Source organism: Xenia sp. Carnegie-2017, unplaced genomic scaffold (genome assembly GCF_021976095.1).
Source record: "Xenia sp. Carnegie-2017 unplaced genomic scaffold, XeniaSp_v1 HiC_scaffold_23, whole genome shotgun sequence".
Lineage (NCBI taxonomy): Eukaryota > Metazoa > Cnidaria > Anthozoa > Malacalcyonacea > Xeniidae > Xenia > Xenia sp. Carnegie-2017.
Window position 1 is genome coordinate 20,058,004 of NW_025813486.1, and position 24,879 is coordinate 20,082,882.

Below are 24,879 nucleotides of genomic sequence, written 5' to 3' on the forward strand. Positions count from 1 at the left end.
AACTATCAACTTATTATATTGCTTCTTAAAAGAACTATCAACTTATTATTATTACTTTTACCATTCACTATGGTACTTGCTATCTTTAGAACTCGTAAAAAAGTCGCTCGTGCTTAAACAGCAGTTTTTTCAGTGTAACTTATGTTTACTTCAAATATCGAATCACTAAAACCTTTTAACTCGTTTTGGAAAGTCTCATAACTCAGAAAAGGAAAATATATTCGCGCGTTTTTTTGCCAACTTTTGTTTTTGTCAGATAATATTTCAGAAATTAAACGACTTTGCACTATGTAGTTTCTTGTGTAAAATATTCAATGCCTCTACTATAGTCAAAGCTAAGTATTGAAGGTATTAAACAAACAGATGAGGGTGAAATTTAGCGATTTAAAAAGTGTATTTTTCGAAAAATAAGGTTACAAAGGACTGGCACTACGTACAAAACACGGCTTCAATTTCACTCCCTGAGTTATCATTCCAGTATACTTATTAAGTATATTCCAGTATAAAATAATTTGTATACAGGTCAGTGATGGATAGCAGTGGCGGGAACTTTGTCATGAAAACATCTTTATAAATGTTTGTTGAGAGTTCGGTCTTAGAAACTTTAAAATTTCTGTTGTGTACGGTGTAAAGTATTTTACTTACAATGGAGGAAGATTGGGAAGCTCTAGCATATGAAGATGACTTCGAAAGACGTTATGCCGATGAGTTGGAGCTGCTCAACGAAATGGAAGAAGGTACTTTAGATTTTGGAGTATCTTTGACTTTTGACTCCATATTCGATATGGAAGACCTGGCTTCAACATCCAATGATTTTCAAATGAAAACTTTTACTTTAACTATTTTGATGCATTTATTGACATTGATTGTCGTTGTCTTTCTAGTTGGCTGGAGAAGTTTTGAGCCGTAGGCGAAGGCCAAACTTTTGTTGTGTTGTGTATATAACTTGATAAAATTTACTTAACTTTCAAGTTTTCAAATAAAGGAATCAATAACGCGATAATTTTTCTTTTTAAGAGGAAAACATCAAGACAAGGAATCCTAGCCATTATACATCAAGGAAAACATTAGTTTTTGCTACGCCTGATAAATCTTCAAAGGTATCATTAGAGAATCCCAACCAGTACAAGAGGGACATTACAAGAGGATTTAAACGCCAAATTGATAAGATGTATGACCTTTTGTCTAATGAAGAAGATAGTGATGATGCATTAAACAGTAATGATCATATTTTGAATTCAAGTGAAAACAAGCGAGTTAGACTTGATTTAAATACTGTTTCAACTATTGACTCAGCTAACCGTACTTTTAATGAAAATGAAAGTTACCGTTCAACTACACATTCAGTTAATGCAAGGCCTAAAGTGTTTGCCAGGCCACTTATTGGTGAAGATTGTGTATCAGTTACTGGAACAGATGGAGGAAGAAGAGTGTATCTTCATATTAAAAGAGAGGAATCAAAAGAGGTTTTTCTCTTGCACGTCATCAAAATTAATTGCGTACTTGTTGAAAGTTTTATGACCACTTTTAAATTGTTTGTTATTTCCTTGCTTCTTCATTCAGATGGTCAAAGCAAAGTTCTTGGATGGCAAGACTCCAGTTAATCTTCTTGGTGTTCCTTTTTCTGTTCTCAGAGAAACAATTTATGAAGAAGTAAGTCATATTTGTCTTCCGTTAAACTTTTCTCCCCATGGAAGTAGCACCAGATGATTTAAGTTAACTAGAGATGATGTAAGTTTGCTAGAGATTGTGGAGATTTGCTAGGGATGATGGAAGTTTGCTAGAGATGATGGAAGTTTGCTGGGGATGATGGAAGTTTGCTAGAGACAATGGAAGTTGGCTAGGGATGATGGAAGTTTGCTAGAGATGATGGAAGGTTGGCTGGAGATGATGAGAGGTTGGCTAGGGATGATGGAAGTTGGCTAGGAATGATGGAAATTGGCTGGAGATCATGGAAGTTGGCTAGGGATGATGGGAGTTGTCTAGGGATGATGGAAGTTGGCTAGGGATGATGGAAGGTGGTTAGGGATAATGGAAGTTGGCTAGGGATAATGGAAGATGGCTAGAGATGATAGAAGTTGGTTAGGGATAATAAGACTTCGCCAAGGATGATGGGAGTTGGCTGGGGATGAATGGAAGGTATTGTTTTTTTTATTGAAGTTGTTCGATTCTTTATGTTTTCATACAATTCGTTAGAAACGTCTCAAATTGCTTGAAGAATCAAGAAAACTTACAGAAACATTAAATAAGTATGTAAATGATGTGTTTGTTTTAGTGTAATGAGTGTTTTATGAATTCCTGTTGTTGTTTTTGTAGTGTTCTCACAGATGAATTAACGGGCAACAACGTGGAAATGATTGCAAAAGAACAGGTTCCTGAAAAAGAGCAAATGAAATCACTTTGGGTTGATAAATATTCTCCTAGATCATACATAGAATTGCTTAGTGATGATGTAAGTAACAATTTCCTTGAAATGTTAAAAAGTAGTGCAATGGTAAAAAAAAAGTGCAAATCTACATGAACATTTTATTTGGATAAAAGTATAAATGTGTTAGAGCTTTAAAAGTTCTATAAAGAGGGCGGTTAATTTAAAGAGGGGCGGTTACGTTAAAGAGGGGTGGTTACTTTAGAGAGGGGTGGTTACTTTAGAGAGGGGCGGTTACCTTTAGAGAGGGCGGTTTTTAGAGAGGGTGGTTACTTTAGAGAGGGCAGGGAGGGGTAGTTACTTTAGAGAGGGGGTTACTTTAGATTGGGATGATTATGTTAGAGAGGGTTACTTTAGAGACGAGCGGTTACTTTAGAGAGGGCGGTTACCTTTAGAGAGGGGCGGTTACTTTACAGAGAGGTGATTACGTTAGAGAGGGGCGGTTACTTTAGAGAGGGGTGGTTACTTTAGATTGGGATGATTACGTTAGAGAGGGGCGGTTACTTTAAAGAGGGGTGATTACGTTAGAGAGGGGCCGTTACTTTAAAGAGGGGCGATTACGTTAGAGAGGGGCCGTTACTTTAAAGAGGGGCGGTTACGTTAGAGAGAAGTGGTTACTTTCGACCGAAAGGCTTTTTCAGTGAGAGGTTGCTTTCAAGACTCTACGGTGTGAGTCTGATTAAAAGTTCTTCGTGATTATAAATGTACTTTGTAACGAAGACTTTAGAAATGCTTCCATGTGTTTTCTTTCTTATTTTTTCCAGGGCATCAACAGGAATTTGTTGACATGGTTAAAACTATGGGACGGTGCTGTTTTTGGAAAGGAGAACGTCAAGACAAGAAGGAAACATGCTGAGAAAATTCAAAAGAAGGAAAATAAACGAAAACATTTCAATTATAAAGAAGAACATGATGAAGCAATGGTGAGATAATGGTTTTTTCCCGTTACCATACACATTACGGTAATTTTTCATGTTTGCTTAGTACAAACTTGGATAGCAATGTTTTTTTATTGCCTTCACGACAGTATTTCTGCTCACACCTTTGATGGAACAGGACTTAATCTTTAGATAATCACTCGGTTAATATTGAGTTTGGATTTTAGCAAAACGTTTTTGCTCAGTTCGGTCCAGAGTGCTGGCTAGAGATATACTGCACCCCTCCCCCCAGAGATTAACAAAATAAGGTGCATTACTCAGATACAGTTCACCCCTCCCCCCCTAAATAGATACATTACCGAGATATTGTGCATCCTCCCCACAGAAATAGACAAAATGCGATGCATACGTAAATACCTGCAAAATGTTTTTGTAATTATCTCTGCTTGATTTTTTTAGGAACTCGATGTCACTGGACGACCATCTCACAAGGTTCAGTATTCAACAACATATATAGTTATACTGGTTGCATTATCTCTCGTCCTTGCTGTATTCCGTGATAAAATATTTTTATAGTTTTTTTTGCGTTGTTTTGTGAATGCGTTTTGACAACAGGCAATGATATCTCAGTAGCCGATCCTGGGTTAAGCAACATAAATTACATCAGTCCATATGGGTGGATTTTATTGTTTGAAAAATTTATTACCAGTGACATTGTTCGAAAGATATTTCAAATGACCAGTTTTATTATTTGTTCTGCCTAACTCTGGATCCGCTAACGTGATAACCGTTTGTTCCATTCATAACTGTATTACCCTAACTTTTTCGTTTTCATTTACCCTTGAAAATGTTGTCATAACGAAGAGTCATCTTTGACCCTCTACTTTTCAACTTTTTTGCTCCTTTGCATTTCGGATGGTTTCCTTTGTTTTGCCATACGGAAACGCTGAGAAACAAAAGATTAATGTCGTCTTTAGTACAAGATATGTCAATCAAAGGTGAATTTACTTGGGATTGTAAAGCTGTGGGCGTCCAGGTGTCCACACAACCATAACCTTTTTTTAGAGGGTGGTTTTCCCTTATGGGAGGTACACTCACAAATTTAGCTTATTGCTTGAACATTTATGATGCATTATGTGCTAAGTTTTTAAAGGTGTAGAAAATTTTCAAATTAATGAACGAGCGCCGAAGGAACAGGAAATTTTAAATGGTTTAAGCAATTAACGAAATATGTATGTCAAAGGGATTTTGGAGGTTTTTTGTAATGTTTGCTAGAAAAGGAGAAAAACTGATTGAAAATAACTAAAATGAAACAGTTACATTACAATCCTAAGTTTCTTGCGTTATCACATCGCGAACATGGAGCTGCCAAAACTTTCGAAAGCTTTCAAAACCCTGCGAGTTTAGTGTCTAGTAGGGGCGAAATAGTACCAGCTAGTAGGACAGATGAAAGGTAAGTGAAGGAATGTAAGGGAAGGGAATGAAAGGAAAATGAAGGAAATGGTATGAAATAGGGCAATGAAGGTACCAGCTAGTAGGGGCAATGAAAGGTACCAGCTAGTAGGGGCAAATGAAAGGTAAGCTAGTAGGGGCAAAGGTACCAGCTAGTAAATGAAGGAATGGAAATGAAATAGCTAGGGGGGATGAAAGGAACCAAGGAATGGTAGGGGGGAAAGGAATAAGGAATGAAAGGAATGAAGGAAGGAATGGAAGGAATGGCTAGTAGGGGCGAATGAAAGGTGCCAGCTAGTAGGGGCGAATGAAAGGTACCAGCTAGTAGGGGCAAATGAAAGGTACCAGCTAGTAGGGGCAATGAAAGGTACCAGTTTCCCAACAAAATATCAATACGCCAAGCAATTAAGCGAAAGGAAGTATGATTTGTGGTGTATGGAGCTTCCAAAACTTATCTCTCTGTCAACGTTGAGATAATTTGAAAAAATCATGCTAAGGCGACACACACAAGAACTGTACTAAGAGTCAAGTGACTCTGAAGATGACTACCGCTAAAGTTGTCGAATCGTCAGTCTACATCAATACCAACAGTCCTTCTCGGGACTCTACTAACCTGCACGGTCTACATCCACAAACATGTTACGATATTCCCAGGTTCGAACCATTCACACACAAAGACGCCGTCAAAATCAAATCCAAACTAGAACACCCACTCCACAAAAACATCCGGGACACATCCTTGCGTGTGTTTTACTATCTTAATACATTCTCAGATCTATGGTGATGTGACGTCATTTCTCTTTCACGGCACCACTGATATGTATATAATATCTGGATAGTGCATGCATGTATGCTATAAAGTGCGAAAATTGAAGCTGGAAGTTTGCTCATTTGCTTACGACCTTCGTGGGGGGCACCACTGCACTTTTGTATTATAAAATCACAGTTATAGCGTTTTCATTTCTTTTACAAACATTTGATTCGAGCAAAATTTTTATCAAATGGACAAGAAGACCGGTAGAGAATTTTAATCCTTTAAGTTTTGTTTTACTGGCTTTGTAACGCCAGAAAATTGAGGTGGCACAAGTGCGCGAACACGAATCAGATCTGATTTTTTCACTAGAAGCATCTCTTCTTGTTATTTTAAATGTCCAAGAATAAAAAAGCGATGGTGAGAATATAAAACGCACGAAAGCCTAAAATGATCACATCGCCCATATATATTTATAGAAATGTAAGGCCTACGCTCTGCACAAACTTCAGGTTACATTTTTAACAATGTATGCGCCATCCATATATTATACATATCAGTGGACGCCACAGAACATGGGTGATTTGGCGTGATGTTTTGATTTCAGATTGCATTGTTATGTGGTCCGCCTGGTCTTGGTAAAACTACATTAGCGCACATAGTTGCTCAACATGCTGGATACAATGTTGTTGAAATGAATGCAAGGTATGCTTGTGTTGTTGTATATTGTATCTTTTTGTTTCGGAATGTTGCTTTGTTGACCCTTGGCTGCATGGTGTTGCGTCAGAGCAACAATCACCAAACACGTTGGAGCTCGGTCGGCGAAAAAATTCATGCTACAATGGGTTAATGGTACAAGAAACTGTGGCGTACGTGCTGTGTACGTGCACCAAAGGCTTCGTGAAACTCATGCACCGCAACGCACAACACGCGCGACAACATACATGAGGCTGCTGTCTGGTGAAAGCTGCCGTCTGGTGAAAGCTGCTGTCTGGTGAAAGCTGCTGTCTGGTGAAAGCTGCTGTCTGGTGAAAGCAGCTGTCTGGTGAAAGCTGCTGTCTGGTGAAAGCTGCTGTCTGGTGAAAGCTGCTGTCTGGTGAAAGCTGCTGTCTGGTGAAAGCTGCTGTCTGGTGAAAGCTGCTGTCTGGTGAAAGCTGCTGTCTACAACAGATGCGGCTGCGAGCGAGTTTTGTCGAATTAACCCTAGCTGCATGGCGTTGCTTCACAGCAACAATTACCGAACACGATGGAGCTCAGTCGGCGAAAAAATTCATGCTACAAAGGGTTAATCAGTCGTCGGTTGACAAGTTGAACGGTGCTGAGGACTGTGTTGTAGCCAATCCTCAAATTTGGTCGTGCTATGTAAATTTCAGATCATTATCAATGTTCATTTCTTTAGTAATCTATTATTTTTACATAGAGTGAACGCATTAGCATTTACATAGCATGAATAAACTTGCGGCAGAGGCGGGCCGATCTCTTCGTGACTCGCAGGGAAAACTCAGACAGAGGTGCTGTTTGTAACAAGTAGCCATTTTTATTGTGTGTGGGGAGTGAATGTGCTTGCGATGCTGTATTGAGCATAAATTATTGCTGCTACTTGAAGAGTTCTAACATTCTTCCAAGTAAAATTTTTTTGAAAACCGGGCGGTAAAGACTATATAGACCACATGGGCGCACCGAGAAATTTTCCCGGTTTCATTATAGGCCAGTCCACCTCTGACTTGCGGGCTGGCTACCACACTGGTTGGGGGAATGTTATAACCCATACATAGTTACTCACACAGAGATATCACTCTTGTTGAATGGAGTGACGCGCGCAGTTATAGCGCATTTTTCTGTGTTTTAGCATTTATTGAATAGTAATGGTTTGTTTATTTTCTTTTATACCTTTAGCGACGATCGTTCAGTGGAGGTGTTTCGAAATAAGATTGAGTCCACAACTCAGATGCAGTCAGTTTTAGACTCAGGCAAAAGACCTAACTGCCTTGTTATTGATGAAATTGATGGAGCACCTACAGTACGTAATGACTAACAACATGCTGCAAGCTCAAGCCATTACATGATGCACATAACACAATTTTGTAAAAATTTCGGCAAACTTTTGCTTTAAATGTGAATTATTAGTAAAATAGCATCTCGTGCAATACTATTCCATATTGATTTTGTGAAAGTATCTTGATGGGAAGTCACGCATGCGTAGTGAAAAAATACGCCCCAATTTTGCCGAGTGGGCCTTCTGTTAGATGTCTATTCTGTGGTTTAAGTCTTAGACATATATGATACAACAGACTTCTCCCGTTCTCTTTTGTCTGCGATAAAACCACTTTGCTTTTATTTCGGCTTGCCGTTTGACTTTCCATGCTTTTATTTCAGCCCGCAATAAACGTTTTGCTCTCTTTGATAAAAAAGAAGGATGCAGACTTACAGAGTATGAAATTTGACATAATTTTATTTATGTTAGAGGGGGAAAACCTCAGAAGCTTATCGTGTTTTTTCGAAAACATTCCAGAAGCATCCAATGACGACAACACGCAGAAGAAACGGAAGAAACGACATAAACACGTTATTTTATCTCGTCCGATTATATGTATTTGCAACGATCCGTAAGTAGGTGTTTTTTTCAAAAAAAATTATGAAGACTGGCAAACCTCATCCCAGGCTTCCTTTTAAAAGTGTGTTCGCAGTCGCAGATCATATTTCCGTTGGTGGTGTTCTACAATACTGACATAAATCAGTTTTGTTGTGGTGTTATTTGTGTATCTCTTGTCTTGTGTTGATTCCATTGTGTTGATTCCATTGTGTTGATTCCATTGCGTTGATTCCATTGCGTTGATTCATTTGTGTTAGTTTTCTTGTGTTGTTTCAGTTGTGTTATTTCATTTGTGTTAGTTCACTTGTGTTAGTTTACTTGTGTTGTTTCAGTTGTGTTATTTCATTTTTGTTAGTTCACTTGTGTTAGTTTACTTGTGTTGTTTCAGTCGTGTTATTTTAGTTGTGTCAGTTTACTTGTGTTTGTTCACTTGTGTTGTTTTCTTGTGTTGTTTCAGTCGTGTTATTTCATTTGTGTCAGTTCACTTGTGTTAGTTTTCTTGAGTTAGTTTTCTCGTGTTAGTTTACTTGTTTTAGTTAACTTTTTATAGTTTATTTGTGTTAGTTTTCTTGTGTTAATTTAATTCTAGCTTCTCTTTGATTTGTAGCTATGTGCCTGCGCTGAGGCAACTTCGTCAACTAGCGTTTGTGCTGACTTTCCCTCCCACGATGTCAGGCAGACTGGCTCAAAGATTACTTGAGGTATTCATCTTCCTCGATTTCAAGCTATGCTTCGGTGTTTAGTCTGGTAAAAGTGGAAAATTTTTAAGAGCACGCCCACGTACCCTCCCTGCTCCCCCCTCCCCGATATGCTTTTTTAAAACTTCAGGTCTGAGGGCCCCCTCTGCTTACAGTCACGACAGGAGGGATGACGTGACTGTAAGCAGAGGGATGACGAGGGAAATATTTTTTTGTTTTGAGGGATGACGAGGGAAATATTTTTTTGTTTTAGGGATGACGAGTGAAATATTTTTTTTGTTTTGAGGGATGACGAGTGAAATATTTTTTTTGTTTTGAGGGATGACGAGTGAAATATTTTTTGTTTTGAGGGATGACGAGTGAAATATTTTTTGTTTTGAGGGATGACGAGTGAAATATTTTTTGTTTTGAGGGATGACGAGTGAAATATTTTTTGTTTTGAGGGATGACGAGTGAAATATTTTTTGTTTGAGGGATGACGAGTGAAATATTTTTTGTTTTGAGGGATGACGAGTAAAATATTTTTTGTTTTGAGGGATGACGAGTGAAATATTTTTTCTGTTTTAGGGATGACGAGTGAAATATTTTTTTGTTTTGAGGGATGACGAGTGAAATATTTTTTTGTATAAAATTAAGGTGTCGAGAAAGGAACTATTTCAAACCGATATGTCTACATTACTGGCACTCTGCGAAAAGACTGAGAACGACATTCGATCGTGTCTTAATACTCTCCAGGTTTTAATCCATTTCCACATCCATAAGTTCTTCATGTAGGCTTTTTTCTGAAGAAATGCTAATCTTCACAGTTTTTTTCTTTCTTATTAGTTTCTTCGACAAAGGGGGAAAGTTTTAAGCATTGAGTACATCCAGTCAGAAAATATCGGTCTGAAAGATAGTCAGAAGAGCCTGTTCTCTTTATGGAAAGCGGTATTTCAACTACCAAGGGCGAAGAACAAGCGGCTTGCCACGTTGATCGAACCACTTAACGAACCTTCTCCGATGTTACCCGAGTTTGGTTCTGATGACCCCACGAGGGCATCCGGTCTCAAAAACTCCGCGGCTACATTTTATAACTTGCTTCACTTGGTATCATCTAACGGCCAGTATAACAAACTAGAGAACGGTAAGATAGATGCTTTCGTCACCGTAACTATAGAAACAGCCTCATCCATTTTCCTTTAGCAGTCAGTGTTGTTGTAAGCACACACATAGGGCTCAAAATAAACGTCGGTCAGCGGAAAATGACATGTCGAAAATGCTTTTTGACCGATCAACTTTTACCTTACCAGACATTTTGAGCGGCCATATTTTCACGTTTTCCTCCAAAACAGTGCCTGACCTAGTGAAAACGTTAGCATGTATGGCCATACTGGTGCTGACCACCGCACCATTGCGTTTGCATTACAACTCTCATAATTTCTTTATTATTGATAGGAATTTTCGAAAACTATCTTAGCATGAAATTCAAAGATTCTTATTTGAACCAGGTATATACATAGCAATCTTGATAGGAGCTTCTGTATTGTTTGAGCATGCGCCCTAAACGGCACTTGATTGGACGCTGAGTGCATGAAACATTTAAACTTTGTTTGCACAGGCTTATGCAAACCGAGGAGACGTTTGGGAGAACTTGAGAGCTGATCAGTGCAAGCTCCAGACCGAAGGTCGAAGGTTGCACATGCTCCAGAGTTCTCACAAACGTCTCCGAATGTTTCATGGGAAACAGACTAATTCGAAGCAAACGTTTTAATTTTTCCTCTAAAGTATATTCACGATTTTTTTTATTGTTTGACTTCAGATCTGTTTTGCACAGGCTTAAGCCTGTTGTCCACTAGCCACGTATCGTAACGTATCGTAGCAAAACGTAACATGGCGCATGCGTGCTTGTGAATATTGACCATTAAATTCATAAGCACGCATGCGCCGTGTTACGTTTCGCACAGGCTTACGCAAACACAGCTATAGACCAATCAACGCGCGCGTTTTATTATGTTTATTTCATAATTGTCATTGAAGGTCGTTATGGCGACAGAATGGCTACAATTCGCAGATTTGATCTCACATTATCTACATGAACATCAAAGCTTCATCATGATGCGATATCAACCATTTCTCCCCGTTCTCTTTCACACCCTTTTTGCTGCACCAACGCAACCCAAGATAAACTATCCAAGATTAGCATACGAGGTATAAACGTTGATGTTCCCACAGCGTTAGAATTAAACGGCTGATAGAATTTAATATTTCTTTCTTTTTAAGAATTCACTAAAGGAGGCTCGGATACGAAATATCATTACATCATTGTTGTGCGATGTATCACCTCCCGTGAGAGGAGGCCTTGATGTTCGAAAAATTTCTGTGGAAGTGCTGCCGCTTCTGTTGCATATAATCACCCCAACACTTCGTCCGGTAAGTTCTATCTCCAACCCCTGTCAAGTTCTTCTTCCTTAAGTCCAAACCTTAGCCTTACCCGAACACTTCGTTCGGTAAGTTCTAACTCCAACCCCTATCAAATGTTTCTTCCGTAATTCCAAACCTTAGCTTCACCCGAACACTTCGTACGGTAAGTTCTATCTTCAATCCATTGTTTGTAGATGTTGATCGTTCACAATCCTTTTTCCCAGAATATATTCACAGTTTTCGACATTTCAAAATTTGTAACAAGAATATGTTTTCCTTTTCCTTTGAAGTAACCTACCAACATGGCCGCTATGACGTCATATCAAAACACTCTATTGTGCTTTGGTCACGTGAGAATATGTTTTGTCTTTATAGATCAACATGCAGTTATTCAGTTCTGATGAAAAACAGCAAATGCGTGACCTCATCAATACCATGATTACCTACAACATCAACTACCTGCAAGAGAGGAACATTGAGGGACAATATTCTTACATCTTTGATCCGTATGTACATCTCTATACCTTATTTTTACATTATGAGCGGTTGCGTATTGAGCGGTAATCAGATCAGGAGCATTCAATAATTTTACCGACGAAGCTAATGATTTACTGACAAAACCTCTTTACATTTAAGAGTGGTTTAGTAGTTGTTTAAGGGTGGTTTATTAGTGTTTTAAGAGTGGTTTGGGGTTGGTTTAAGGGTGGTTTAAACTTTAAAGGTTGCTTAAGGGTGATTTAAGGGTGGTTTAAAGGTTGCTTAAGGGTGATTAAAGGATGGTTAAAGAGTATAAGGGTTGTTTAAATATGGATTAATGGTGGTTTAAGGGTAGTGCAAAGTTGGTTTAAGGTTGGTTTAAAGATGGTCTAAGAGTAGTTTAAGGGTTTAAGGGTGGTCTAAGGTGGTTTAAAGGTTGTTTAGTGGGGTTTAATATGGTTTAAGAGAGGTTATAAAGGGTGGTTTGAGTGGCTTTAGCGTGGTTTAAAGGTGGTCTAAGAGTAGTTTAAGGATGGTCTAAGGTGGTTTAAGGGTTCTTTAGTGGGGTTTAATATGGTTTAAGAGAGGTTGTAAAGGGTGATTTGTGAGTGGCTTTAGCGTGGTTTAAAGGTGGTTTTAAATTGTTTTCCAAATTGCTCACGACTAACCAATCAGGAGCAATTTCAAAAAGAAATTTTCAGATGTTTCGCTTTTTGCACTGGTGCTTCTTTTTTTCGCACTAGTATTTAGGAAAAATTCCCCTGTTCTTAACCAATTCGAATTGAGAAATGTTATTATGTCTATTAGTAGTCTGTTTCTTCACTATACTGTGGTGAAACTTCATCAACTGCCTTCGATTACCAACAGCGGAAAAATGAAATTTCGTCTATAACTTTTTATTTGAGGACTACACGATCATTTCTTATTGTTTTGAAATGAAAAACGTATCACTGGAATGATAAAGAACTTCATTTTAGTGCCGCATTCATGTATGAGCGCAAAATAGAAGACCAAATGCACAATGGCTATTTAAAGTTCCATTCACTTTTTCATACCCTCTATACTTTTGTAGTTATTAGCGGGCTTCAAAGCTGTATTTAGATTTCAGTTTTCATCAAATGAAATCATACAAAACTCAATCTTGTATTTTTTTATGTTGTTTTAACCAGTAAAATCGAGGAAGCTGTCAAATTTCCTGGTCTGCCACAGCATAAGCAGTTGACCTATGCAATGAAGCAGTTGATCGCAAGAGAGGTATGGCAATACTACAGATTTATATTCCTATTTAGTCTGTTGATCCTTGCGTGTGTACTAGTTAGCTCCTCAGTTAAATCGTTATTGAGAGCAAGTTGTTCTGCAAACTTTTTTGTTCGAGTTTTTTGAACTTCAGTTTTTCTGGCAAACTTGAAGCCATAGACACAATTCAGAATGAACTACAAGCATGTGGATGAAATTAAACTCTTCAATGTTGTATAAACCAAAAAACTGCGCGCTTATGGCTTTTTAGTTTGAACATGTGCTTTTTGTAATTTAAATTCGCAATTAGCTACGAGAAAAAAAGATTTAAAATTAGTGAGAGTTTCACCAATCTTAAGTTATAAATATAAAGGAGAAACAACGAAGGTGTGAATCAAATAGAATTTCTTAAAGTTGTATAAAATAGGAATTACACGCTTGTTTCTGTTAGTTTAAACATTTACATTTCCTGCATTACTGAAGGGGGCACGTTTTCACTGAATTTGAGCTGAGTTTTTATAAATTCATTAGTATTGCTATATTGAGAGTGACAATCTTCCTTCTGCGATAAAAAATGCGTGGATTGGACAAAGTTTAGCTAGGAATAAAAATGAATTAAAAATAGCGAGGGTGTCATCGACGAATATTTAAATGCAAAGCAATGCTAGAATTGCTTTGCTCTGCTTGTTTGTCCGCGTTTCTCAAGCCAAAATAACAAAGTTCTGAAAACGTCAAATTCCGAGAGGAAAAAACAAACTGAGGCTATGTATTACTTAGTTTATTCGTTCGTCCAGGTTGGTTTGGAAAAGATGCGCATAACAGAAAAAATGGTTTTCCGAAAATCCCGGTATGTACACGCTCGAAGTAGGTTCATTTTTTATGTATTATGAAATAATGGCGACAATTTACTATATTATTGTATGTAGCAACGAAGAGAAGGGGAAGGATTGTAAGAAAGAGAAAATTGAAAAAGAAAGTGAGTCACTATCAGCGAGTGATTGTCAGTCAGCTTCCGTTGTACTTCATTTAAAGCCGAAGGAATTGAAGTTAAAAAAACAGGAAGTAAGTGTTATAAAAACAATGCAATGTATAGGGAAACAACATCAGATAAAGACATTAGACTGGAGTATAGAGTGACTGAAGTTTCTACATCAGATCACTCCAGATGAAGACACTAGACTGTAGTATATAAGAGATTAAAGGTTTTTATTATTCATCTTCAGATTAAAAAGTACGATGAATTCACATTGATTTTCTATATATTTATCACACTATACTAAGAATTATATGTTAACTTTATTATATATATATTTACAAGATCTAGCAATAAAAGATTGTTTATGACGTTTGGTCTGAGATAAAATACTATAAGTATATGACTGAAGTTTCAATATCGGATCACTCCAGATGAAGACACTAGACTGTAGTATATAAGAACTAAAGTTTCAACATCAGATCACTACTGATGAAGACACTAGACTGGAGTATATAAGAACTAAAGTTTCAACATCAGATCACACCTGATGAAGACACTAGACTGGAGTATATAAGAACTAAAGTTTCAACATCAGATCACAGCCGATGAAGACACAAGACTGGACTAAAAAGGTTTATAATAGCTCTTGGACAAGCACAAAACCATCAACTAAATGCTTAAACATTTTTCTATCTCAAGCAAGCTAAGGATTTTTTTGGAAGAGCAATTATCACCAATGAGCTTTCAGGTAATGTCTACATTTAATTCATTAAAACCATTTTTTGATAAATGAGTAAAATAAGTTAACAGGTCTCTGTTTCATCTTTCAGATGATGAATCTCCTACTGACAGCACAAATTCACATTCTCCATTTTGGTTTAAGTTCCAAGAAGGCTTTTCAAATGCAGTTCGAAGACCAGTAAAAATCCAGGACCTCCTCTGATGAAGGCTTTAGTAAGTCAGCCTCGATGACGAGTTCTTCAGCATGGCATTGAATTAAACAAGTACTGTTGTTTTAGACAACTTTGTCATATTTTTCAGCAAACTGTTTGAATCGTCGGAGAAAAAGTTTTCCTGTAAATGCAATTCGTCCAAACAAAAAGGTGGACGAAACAATGATAATATCTTCTGTATGGAATCATCTTTGAGACGATTTCCATGCAGGCGGAGCTTGACTAATGTTTCTTTGCACCATTTTAGCAAGGGCAAAAGACTATCTATACTCGTTATGCCATTACTTCCCATCTGGAGGTATTCCAATTTATGAGTAGACGGCAATCCTGCCATTTCACTTAATTTGTCACCATGTCGCATTAAATTACAGCCATTTAAATTCAAATGTTTCAAAGGTGAAGTGATTTCCCTTAAGATATCAAGAATAATGTTACAGTATAAAGCAGTCATTGATAAGTTAAGATAGCTTAGATTTGTGAACTTCTTGAAGTGTCCCCGGAGTCTACTACCTCCACGTACCCAATTGCATCTTATGTTGATACCATTTAGTTCCTTGTTCTAATAATAATAAAATAACTCATTATTTATGTTATCATGTGGGATTTTTTTATTAAATATAAAAAGAGGCTGCCCAAACACTTTTTGGGGCCCTGGGGCAAAATTTTTGGCAGGAGCCTTACGTTTTGCAAGCAACGTCAGACGCATACGCCAACAACACTGGTTCAACCACCGCTGCAAGGATTTTAGTCTCGTTCCGGCAGGACTTAGAATTAAGTCCCCGTTGAACACACAAGAGGCTATTCAGATTGTCAAATCCGCCAGCAGACGACTGATACGAGCACGGATCAACGACTGTCACAGACGAATCAACTATTACATCAAACAACAAGAACAAAGACTGAACAAACTGAAGGAACTCATACCAACGACAGTAAGTGATACTTTACTTTCTACGATACAAAGTATTGCAGAGAAACGAGCAAACAAGACAGAGACACAACACCAAATCAAACAACAACAAAAACTTGAACGTTTAAAACAAACTAAAACACGTACAAGACAAAAACATGACGATAACTGGGTGAGGAATATTTCTTCCCCCTCATTAGACGAAATTGAAACGCGACTACTATCTTACGGACTAAAACATTGCATAACACCTAGACATATCCCGACTGAGACGATAGTATCAAGTGTCGAGGCTGTCCTAGCGTATCAAAGAGACTTGTCAGAGACAACCAAAGACGAGATCAGAAGCAGGATAGCCTCCACTTTACAATCGTCCTCTATACGTGACAACAACTTGACAAAGGACGAGCAACAAGCACTCAAACGACTAAAACACGACAACAACATCGTCATTATACCAGCAGACAAAGGACGCGTGACTGTGGTCATGGACAGGAATGATTACTTTAACAAAATGGACGCACTTGTTAACGACAGACAAACGTACGAACAACTCAAACGAGACCCAACACCATCACTAGTACGCAAACTTAACAGCACGATCTTCTCTATGAGAAAATCTAACATTATATCTGAACGTATTTACTATCGACTCAGATGTTCAGTACCACGACCACCCAGACTATACGGACTACCAAAACTTCACAAACCACAAATACCCATGCGACCAATTGTATCATTCTGTGGTTCGCCTACTTACGAACTTTCAAAGTACTTGACTAACATACTGCAACCACTTACAAACAAATCAAAACACAAGCTACAATCCACTGAAACTTTCATTAAAAAACTGAGCACTATACAAATACCGGACAACTATATACTAGTGTCTTTTGATGTGAAATCACTGTTCACCAGTATTCCACTTAATCTGGCACTTACTTGTACAAAAAACCCTCATTACAAACACCACGGACGTACTGCCATTACCGACAGAAGACATTATGGAGCTACTTGAGCTCTGCCTCACCTCGACTTACTTCCAATACAAAGGAACACACTACAAACAATTACATGGGACGGCAATGGGCTCGCCCGTTTCTGTTGTAGTTGCTGAAATTGTAATGCAATCTATGGAGGAACGGGCGCTCACGACTTACAAACATGCACTACCTTTTTGGTTTCGCTACGTAGATGACACAATCACAGCACTACATGCAGACGACATTAATGACTTTCATACTCACATCAACAAACAGAACAGCCACATACAATTTACCAAAGATGTCGAAGAAAACGGAACTCTTCCTTTTCTCGACTGTTTGGTAAAACATGACAATCAAAAACTACGAACAACAGTTTATCGCAAGCCAACACATACTGACCGACTACTAGACCAATCATCTTACAACCCTACATCACACAAAGCCACCACAATCAGAACATTAACAAGACGTGCACAAATCATATGTGATTCACCGGACGCTCTACAAAACGAAAACAACTATCTCAAACGTGTTTTTGACAAAAACAACTATAACTCTGACTTTATCAAACGCAACACTTACAAACCCAACGAAACGAACAAGTCAGTGACAACAGCAACGATACCTTACATCAAAGGCACGTCTGAGACTATCTCGCGTATCTTACGACCATACAACATACGTGTCGCACATAAACCAATCACAACGTTACGACAAGTACTAACGAACATAAAGGACAAAGAACAACCCAACGAACGACAAGGTGCAGTTTACAAAATAAACTGCTCCGACTGCCACGCCTCCTATATCGGGGAAACGGGCAGGAACTTAAACATAAGACTTACTGAGCACAAACGAGCTACTAAGAAACAAGACAAAACTAATCACATTGCCGAACATCACCGAATCACAAAGCAAAACATTGACTGAGATTCGGCAAAATGCATCACTTACAGTACTGACTATAGACAACGGCTTACATTAGAAAGTTGGTATACCAACTTGGAACAAACCCCCCTGAACAGATCACAGCAATTACCGGCACCTTACAAACGACTTATTCACAATACAAACAAACGATCAACTAAAAACACTACACTTCAAACTAATTCACAATGACAATACACAATTGACACCCACACATTACAACTAAATACGTCACACCTAAATCACACATCACAACTAAAAATAAAATATTTCACTTCACACTAATCCACAATGACAATACACATTTCCTGTACACACAATAAAATGACGTAAGAACCAGATAACAAATACGGCTAACCTGACGTTTACTCCTCATTTGACTCTGAAGATGACTACCGCTAAGGTTGTCGAAACGTCAGTCAACAACAACAAAAACAGTCCTTCTCAGGACTTTATTAACCTGGACGATCATCATTTACAAACATATAATACAGTTTAATAAAAACAGTAACTGACCTTTGTATGCAACTGGATTATCAAATGTGTCTATATGATTATAAGGTGTAGAATATGAAACTTAACGCTAATACTACAGATACTGTGAAAAGTTATTCTTTTTGTAAAAGAGAATGATGTGATATTAACATACATCAATTAGTGTCCATAGAAATTTACTAACTCATTATATTTATATTGATGGGGAACCCTGGGCCCCAGGGCAAATTGGCCCTTTTGTCCTCCTTTCTGGGTGACCCTTATAAGAAGGATGCATGTTAACAAGTTACCTGGATTCTACCCAACATCTTTAAGATGTATTGAATCTGAGCTTCATGCAATTCAATAGCACGAAAATGAGTAACAACAAGATTGTGAACTTTTGCCTTTTGTTCAAGGATGTCTTCCAAAAGGGGCCATGTATCTCTGTCCACATAACAATCTATTTTTATTGATAATATTTTTACATTACTCCCAACTTTGCTCAATTCAAGCCTCGTAATCGGCTTCATGTCAATTGGCAGGTAGTTTTTTGCATCTGGTAATGGTTTTCCAGCCACCAACAATAGAAAGCACCTTGTTCCATGCACACCTTATACAAAAAAAAGTTTAATGCATAAGACCAGTGCTGTATAAGTGTGGGGGGTGTGTGCTTGGGGGAGGAGCCCCCCTTCTACCTTTGAAATGGGTAATTTTAAAAGGGCACTATTGACAAAAACATCAAAAGAGCCCCCCCCCCTCCGATAAATTTAGTTCTACAACACTACATAAGACTCACATAAGTCGCATATGATATGAAAAAAATATATTCCAAGCAAGAATATCTGCTAAATTCAAGAAATAAGAATAAAAAAAGCCAGCTATTGTGCCTGGAAAATTTTTCTTTAACTTCATATTTTTTGTGCTGAAGGGAAATTAAGCTTAATTTGATTGGGAAGAGGGCTCAGATTAAGGATTAAGGTCGTAAGGCAATCTAGAGGCAACTTAGCTGACTTAAGGTAAGTTTGGTTAAAAATCATTTAAAGTCAAAATACCATGTCAACAAAACTTTTGGTTAGAAATCATTTAAAGTCAAAACACCATGTCAACAAAACTTTTGGTTAGAAATCATTTAAAGTCAAAATACCATGTCAGCAAAACTTTTGGTTAGAAATCATTTACAGTCAAAATATCATGTCAACAAAACTTTAAAGCCAAAAAACTTTACCAAAACTTGTTTTTCAAGTATTTTGAATATTAAATTTATATATTTCAATCTATTCTTACCTAACCTAAAATTATCTGCGATTGCCACCCCCTAGCGGCATCTTGATTGAACAGGCATGGTTTTATTAAAGTCTTTTAAATTCAAAGTAGCAACTGCATGTCCTCAGGGGCATGACGGCTAATCTTTGACCAAGGGGACCCCCGATCTAGATTATACTGTAAAAGAAGCATTTGCAGAGTGGTCTTTTGCAAAAAAATAAAGTTTAAGCACTAGACAGCGAAATAAAGGGCCCTTTCAATGTTGCCACAGAAGTATGAAATGATGAAAGTGTACAATAATGATTAATAAGATGTACCATAACGATCACAGGTGTACCAAAATGATCACAGGTGTATGTTAACGATTGTTTTTGAATCTAAGGCAAATTTTGTTTATTTACTAAAATCATTTTAATAAATTTGAATAATTTTTACCTATTTGGCAATTTGTTAGATCAACCTGTGATATTTCAGTGTGATTTTTCTCGAGGCATTTCGCCAGTAGTATTGCATTCTCCTCTCCAAAGAGCGCACAGGAAGAGAAAGAAAAGTCCTTGAAAGGCCAATATAAATAGAAAATTCGAGTAGATAAGAAACAACCATTCCTTATAGATATCTTCAGCAGAGAAGGATATAGATGCGCAGGTATGTAAGAGGAGTATCTTGAAACCAAACTAGCATTTCTAACAAACTTGCTCGCCGCCAATTCAAACAATGAAAATAACATTGTGCAATAACATGTTAATCTTCTCCTAATGGCCGCAATAATAAATTTTTGCGAAGTACAGACTTTGTACTTAAAATTTCAAGAAATTTAAACAGCACCATTTTTTCCTTTGTATAGAAAGTAACAAATGTTCAATAATTTGCTATTCCGAGAACAGGTATTTTACGGTATCTTCCGAGAGGTCGAATCTTCGTCCACCGCCGGAACGTGCATTTTCGCCATTGATGTTTGTCATTATTTAAGATCGTCCAATGAAGAAAGCGCTAAATTTGAAAACTATAGGCAAATGACATAAGGGCATTGGTAAAGCCTAGTTCACATATAGTTGTAATTGTTGTAATTTCATAGGCGATAAATTCCAAATGTTCTACAGCACTACACGTTCACATATAGTTGTAATTGTTGTAATTTCATCGGCGATACATTCCAAATGTTCTACAACACTACACGTTCACATTTAGTTGTAATTGTTGTAATTCAGGCGATACATTCCAACTGTTCTACAACACTACACGTTCACAATATAGTTGTAATTGTTGTAATTTCATCGGCGATACATTCCAACTGTTCTACAACACTACACGTTCACATATAGTTGTAATTGTTGTAATTTCATCGGCGATACATTCCAACTGTTCTACAACACTACACGTTCACATATAGTTGTAATTGTTGTAATTTCATCGGCGATACATTCCAAATGTTCTACAACACTACACGTTCACATATAGTTGTAATTGTTGTAATTTCATCGGCGATACATTCCAACTGTTCTACAACACTACACGTTCACATATAGTTGTAATTGTTGTAATTTCATCGGCGATACATTCCAACTGTTCTACAACACTACACGTTCACATTTAGTTGTAATTGTTGTAATTTCATCGGCGATACATTCCAAATGTTCTACAACACTACACGTTCACATATAGTTGTAATTGTTGTAATTTCATCGGCGATACATTCCAACTGTTCTACAACACTACACGTTCACATATAGTTGTAATTGTTGTAATTTCATCGGCGATACATTCCAACTGTTCTACAACACTACACGTTCACATTATAGTTGTAATTGTTGTAATTTCATCGGCGATACATTCCAACTGTTCTACAACACTACACGTTCACATATAGTTGTAATTGTTGTAATTTCATCGGCGATACATTCCAACTGTTCTACAACACTACACGTTCACATATAGTTGTAATTGTTGTAATTTCATCGGCGATACATTCCAACTGTTCTACAACACTACACGTTCACATTATAGTTGTAATTGTTGTAATTTCATCGGCGATACATTCCAACTGTTCTACAACACTACACGTTCACATATAGTTGTAATTGTTGTAATTTCATCGGCGATACATTCCAACTGTTCTACAACACTTTACGTTCACAATAGTTGTAATTGTTGTAATTTCATCGGCGATACATTCCAACTGTTCTACAACACTTTACGTTCACAATATAGTTGTAATTGTTGTAATTTCATCGGCGATACATTCCAAATGTTCTACAACACTACACGTTCACAATATAGTTGTAATTGTTGTAATTTCATCGGCGATACACTCCAACTGTTCTACAACACTACACGTTCACATATAGTTGTAATTGTTGTAATTTCATCGGCGATACATTCCAACTGTTCTACAACACTACACGTTCACATTTAGTTGTAATTGTTGTAATTTCATCGGCGATACATTCCAAATGTTCTACAACACTACACGTTCACATATAGTTGTAATTGTTGTAATTTCATCGGCGATACATTCCAACTGTTCTACAACACTACACGTTCACATATAGTTGTAATTGTTGTAATTTCATCGGCGATACATTCCAACTGTTCTACAACACTACACGTTCACATTATAGTTGTAATTGTTGTAATTTCATCGGCGATACATTCCAACTGTTCTACAACACTACACGTTCACATATAGTTGTAATTGTTGTAATTTCATCGGCGATACATTCCAACTGTTCTACAACACTACACGTTCACATATAGTTGTAATTGTTGTAATTTCATCGGCGATACATTCCAACTGTTCTACAACACTACACGTTCACATTATAGTTGTAATTGTTGTAATTTCATCGGCGATACATTCCAACTGTTCTACAACACTACACGTTCACATATAGTTGTAATTGTTGTAATTTCATCGGCGATACATTCCAACTGTTCTACAACACTTTACGTTCACAATATAGTTGTAATTGTTGTAATTTCATCGGCGATACATTTCAACTGTTCTACAACACTTTACGTTCACATATAGTTGTAATTGTTGTAATTTCATCGGCGATACATTCCAAATGTTCTACAACACTACACGTTCACAATATAGTTGTAATTGTTGTAATTTCATCGGCGATACATTCCAACTGTTCTACAACACTACACGTTCACAATATAGTTGTAATTGTTGTAATTTCATCGGCGATACATTCCAACTGTTCTACAACACTACACGTTCACATATAGTTGTAATTGTTGTAATTTCATCGGCGATACATTCCAACTGTTCTACAACACTACACGTTCACATATAGTTGTAATTGTTGTAATTTCATCGGCGATACATTCCAAATGTTCTACAACACTACACGTTCACATATAGTTGTAATTGTTGTAATTTCATCGGCGATACATTCCAACTGTTCTACAACACTACACGTTCACATATAGTTGTAATTGTTGTAATTTCATCGGCGATACATTCCAACTGTTCTACAGCACTACACGTTCACATTTAGTTGTAATTGTTGTAATTTCATCGGCGATACATTCCAAATGTTCTACAACACTACACGTTCACATATAGTTGTAATTGTTGTAATTTCATCGGCGATACATTCCAACTGTTCTACAACACTACACGTTCACATATAGTTGTAATTGTTGTAATTTCATCGGCGATACATTCCAACTGTTCTACAACACTACACGTTCACATTATAGTTGTAATTGTTGTAATTTCATCGGCGATACATTCCAACTGTTCTACAACACTACACGTTCACATATAGTTGTAATTGTTGTAATTTCATCGGCGATACATTCCAACTGTTCTACAACACTACACGTTCACATATAGTTGTAATTGTTGTAATTTCATCGGCGATACATTCCAACTGTTCTACAACACTACACGTTCACATTATAGTTGTAATTGTTGTAATTTCATCGGCGATACATTCCAACTGTTCTACAACACTACACGTTCACATATAGTTGTAATTGTTGTAATTTCATCGGCGATACATTCCAACTGTTCTACAACACTTTACGTTCACATATAGTTGTAATTGTTGTAATTTCATCGGCGATACATTTCAACTGTTCTACAACACTACACGTTCACATATAGTTGTAATTGTTGTAATTTCATCGGCGATACATTCCAAATGTTCTACAACACTACACGTTCACAATATAGTTGTAATTGTTGTAATTTCATCGGCGATACACTCCAACTGTTCTACAATACTACACGTTCACAATATAGTTGTAATTGTTGTAATTTCATCGGCGATACATTCCAACTGTTCTACAGCACTACACGTTCACATTTAGTTGTAATTGTTGTAATTTCATCGGCGATACATTCCAAATGTTCTACAACACTACACGTTCACATATAGTTGTAATTGTTGTAATTTCATCGGCGATACATTCCAACTGTTCTACAACACTACACGTTCACATATAGTTGTAATTGTTGTAATTTCATCGGCGATACATTCCAACTGTTCTACAACACTACACGTTCACATTATAGTTGTAATTGTTGTAATTTCATCGGCGATACATTCCAACTGTTCTACAACACTACACGTTCACATATAGTTGTAATTGTTGTAATTTCATCGGCGATACATTCCAACTGTTCTACAACACTACACGTTCACATATAGTTGTAATTGTTGTAATTTCATCGGCGATACATTCCAACTGTTCTACAACACTACACGTTCACATTATAGTTGTAATTGTTGTAATTTCATCGGCGATACATTCCAACTGTTCTACAACACTACACGTTCACATATAGTTGTAATTGTTGTAATTTCATCGGCGATACATTAACTGTTCTACAACACTTTACGTTCACAATATAGTTGTAATTGTTGTAATTTCATCGGCGATACATTTCAACTGTTCTACAACACTTTACGTTCACATATAGTTGTAATTGTTGTAATTTCATCGGCGATACATTCCAAATGTTCTACAACACTACACGTTCACATATAGTAGTAATTGTTGTAATTTCATCGGCGATACACTCCAACTGTTCTACAACACTACACGTTCACAATATAGTTGTAATTGTTGTAATTTCATCGGCGATACATTCCAACTGTTCTACAACACTACACGTTCACATATAGTCGTAATTGTTGTAATTTCATCGGCGATACATTCCAACTGTTCTACAACACTACACGTTCACATATAGTTGTAATTGTTGTAATTTCATCGGCGATACATTCCAAATGTTCTACAACACTACACGTTCACATATAGTTGTAATTGTTGTAATTTCATCGGCGATACATTCCAACTGTTCTACAACACTACACGTTCACATATAGTTGTAATTGTTGTAATTTCATCGGCGATACATTCCAACTGTTCTACAACACTACACGTTCACATTTAGTTGTAATTGTTGTAATTTCATCGGCGATACATTCCAAATGTTCTACAACACTACACGTTCA

General features: G+C 37.1%; 2 protein-coding genes across 2 annotated transcripts; one reads left to right on the plus strand and one right to left on the minus strand.

The window, feature by feature from the left end:
- Positions 1–532: 532 nt before the first annotated feature.
- Positions 533–15,432, plus strand: LOC124448814 (chromosome transmission fidelity protein 18 homolog). Its single transcript, XM_046999786.1, has 23 exons — positions 533–737; positions 1,018–1,466; positions 1,564–1,653; positions 2,197–2,249; positions 2,317–2,452; positions 3,190–3,348; positions 3,763–3,795; positions 6,114–6,211; positions 7,403–7,526; positions 7,883–7,937; positions 8,019–8,112; positions 8,707–8,800; positions 9,434–9,532; positions 9,623–9,920; positions 10,232–10,284; positions 10,814–10,984; positions 11,057–11,206; positions 11,573–11,703; positions 12,844–12,928; positions 13,705–13,757; positions 13,837–13,972; positions 14,586–14,634; positions 14,717–15,432. The coding sequence occupies exons 1-23, from the start codon at positions 647–649 to the stop codon at positions 14,827–14,829; spliced, it is 2,814 nt and encodes a 937-aa protein (XP_046855742.1). The 5' UTR covers positions 533–646; the 3' UTR covers positions 14,830–15,432.
- On the minus strand, positions 14,634–20,306 carry LOC124448815. The gene is made up of 3 exons (XM_046999787.1): positions 19,838–20,306; positions 18,448–18,749; positions 14,634–15,398 (listed from the first exon to the last, which is right to left on the minus strand). The coding sequence occupies exons 1-3, from the start codon at positions 20,127–20,129 to the stop codon at positions 14,883–14,885; spliced, it is 1,110 nt and encodes a 369-aa protein (XP_046855743.1). The 5' UTR covers positions 20,130–20,306; the 3' UTR covers positions 14,634–14,882.
- Positions 20,307–24,879: the final 4,573 nt, after the last annotated feature.

Bases quoted from the DNA above. Each gene is read 5' to 3' on its own strand.
- LOC124448814 (XM_046999786.1), top strand. From the start codon at position 647: ATGGAGGAAGATTGGGAAGCTCTAGCATATGAAGATGACTTCGAAAGA. The intron at 9,533-9,622 runs GTTTTAATCCAT...CTTTCTTATTAG, and splicing joins CGTGTCTTAATACTCTCCAG to TTTCTTCGACAAAGGGGGAA. The intron at 13,973-14,585 runs GTAAGTGTTATA...TTCTATCTCAAG, and splicing joins TGAAGTTAAAAAAACAGGAA to CAAGCTAAGGATTTTTTTGG.
- LOC124448815 (XM_046999787.1), bottom strand. From the start codon at position 20,129: ATGTTATTTTCATTGTTTGAATTGGCGGCGAGCAAGTTTGTTAGAAAT. The intron at 18,750-19,837 runs GTAAAAATTATT...TTTTTGTATAAG, and splicing joins TCTAACAAATTGCCAAATAG to GTGTGCATGGAACAAGGTGC. The intron at 15,399-18,447 runs GTAACTTGTTAA...TATTATTATTAG, and splicing joins AGATGTTGGGTAGAATCCAG to AACAAGGAACTAAATGGTAT.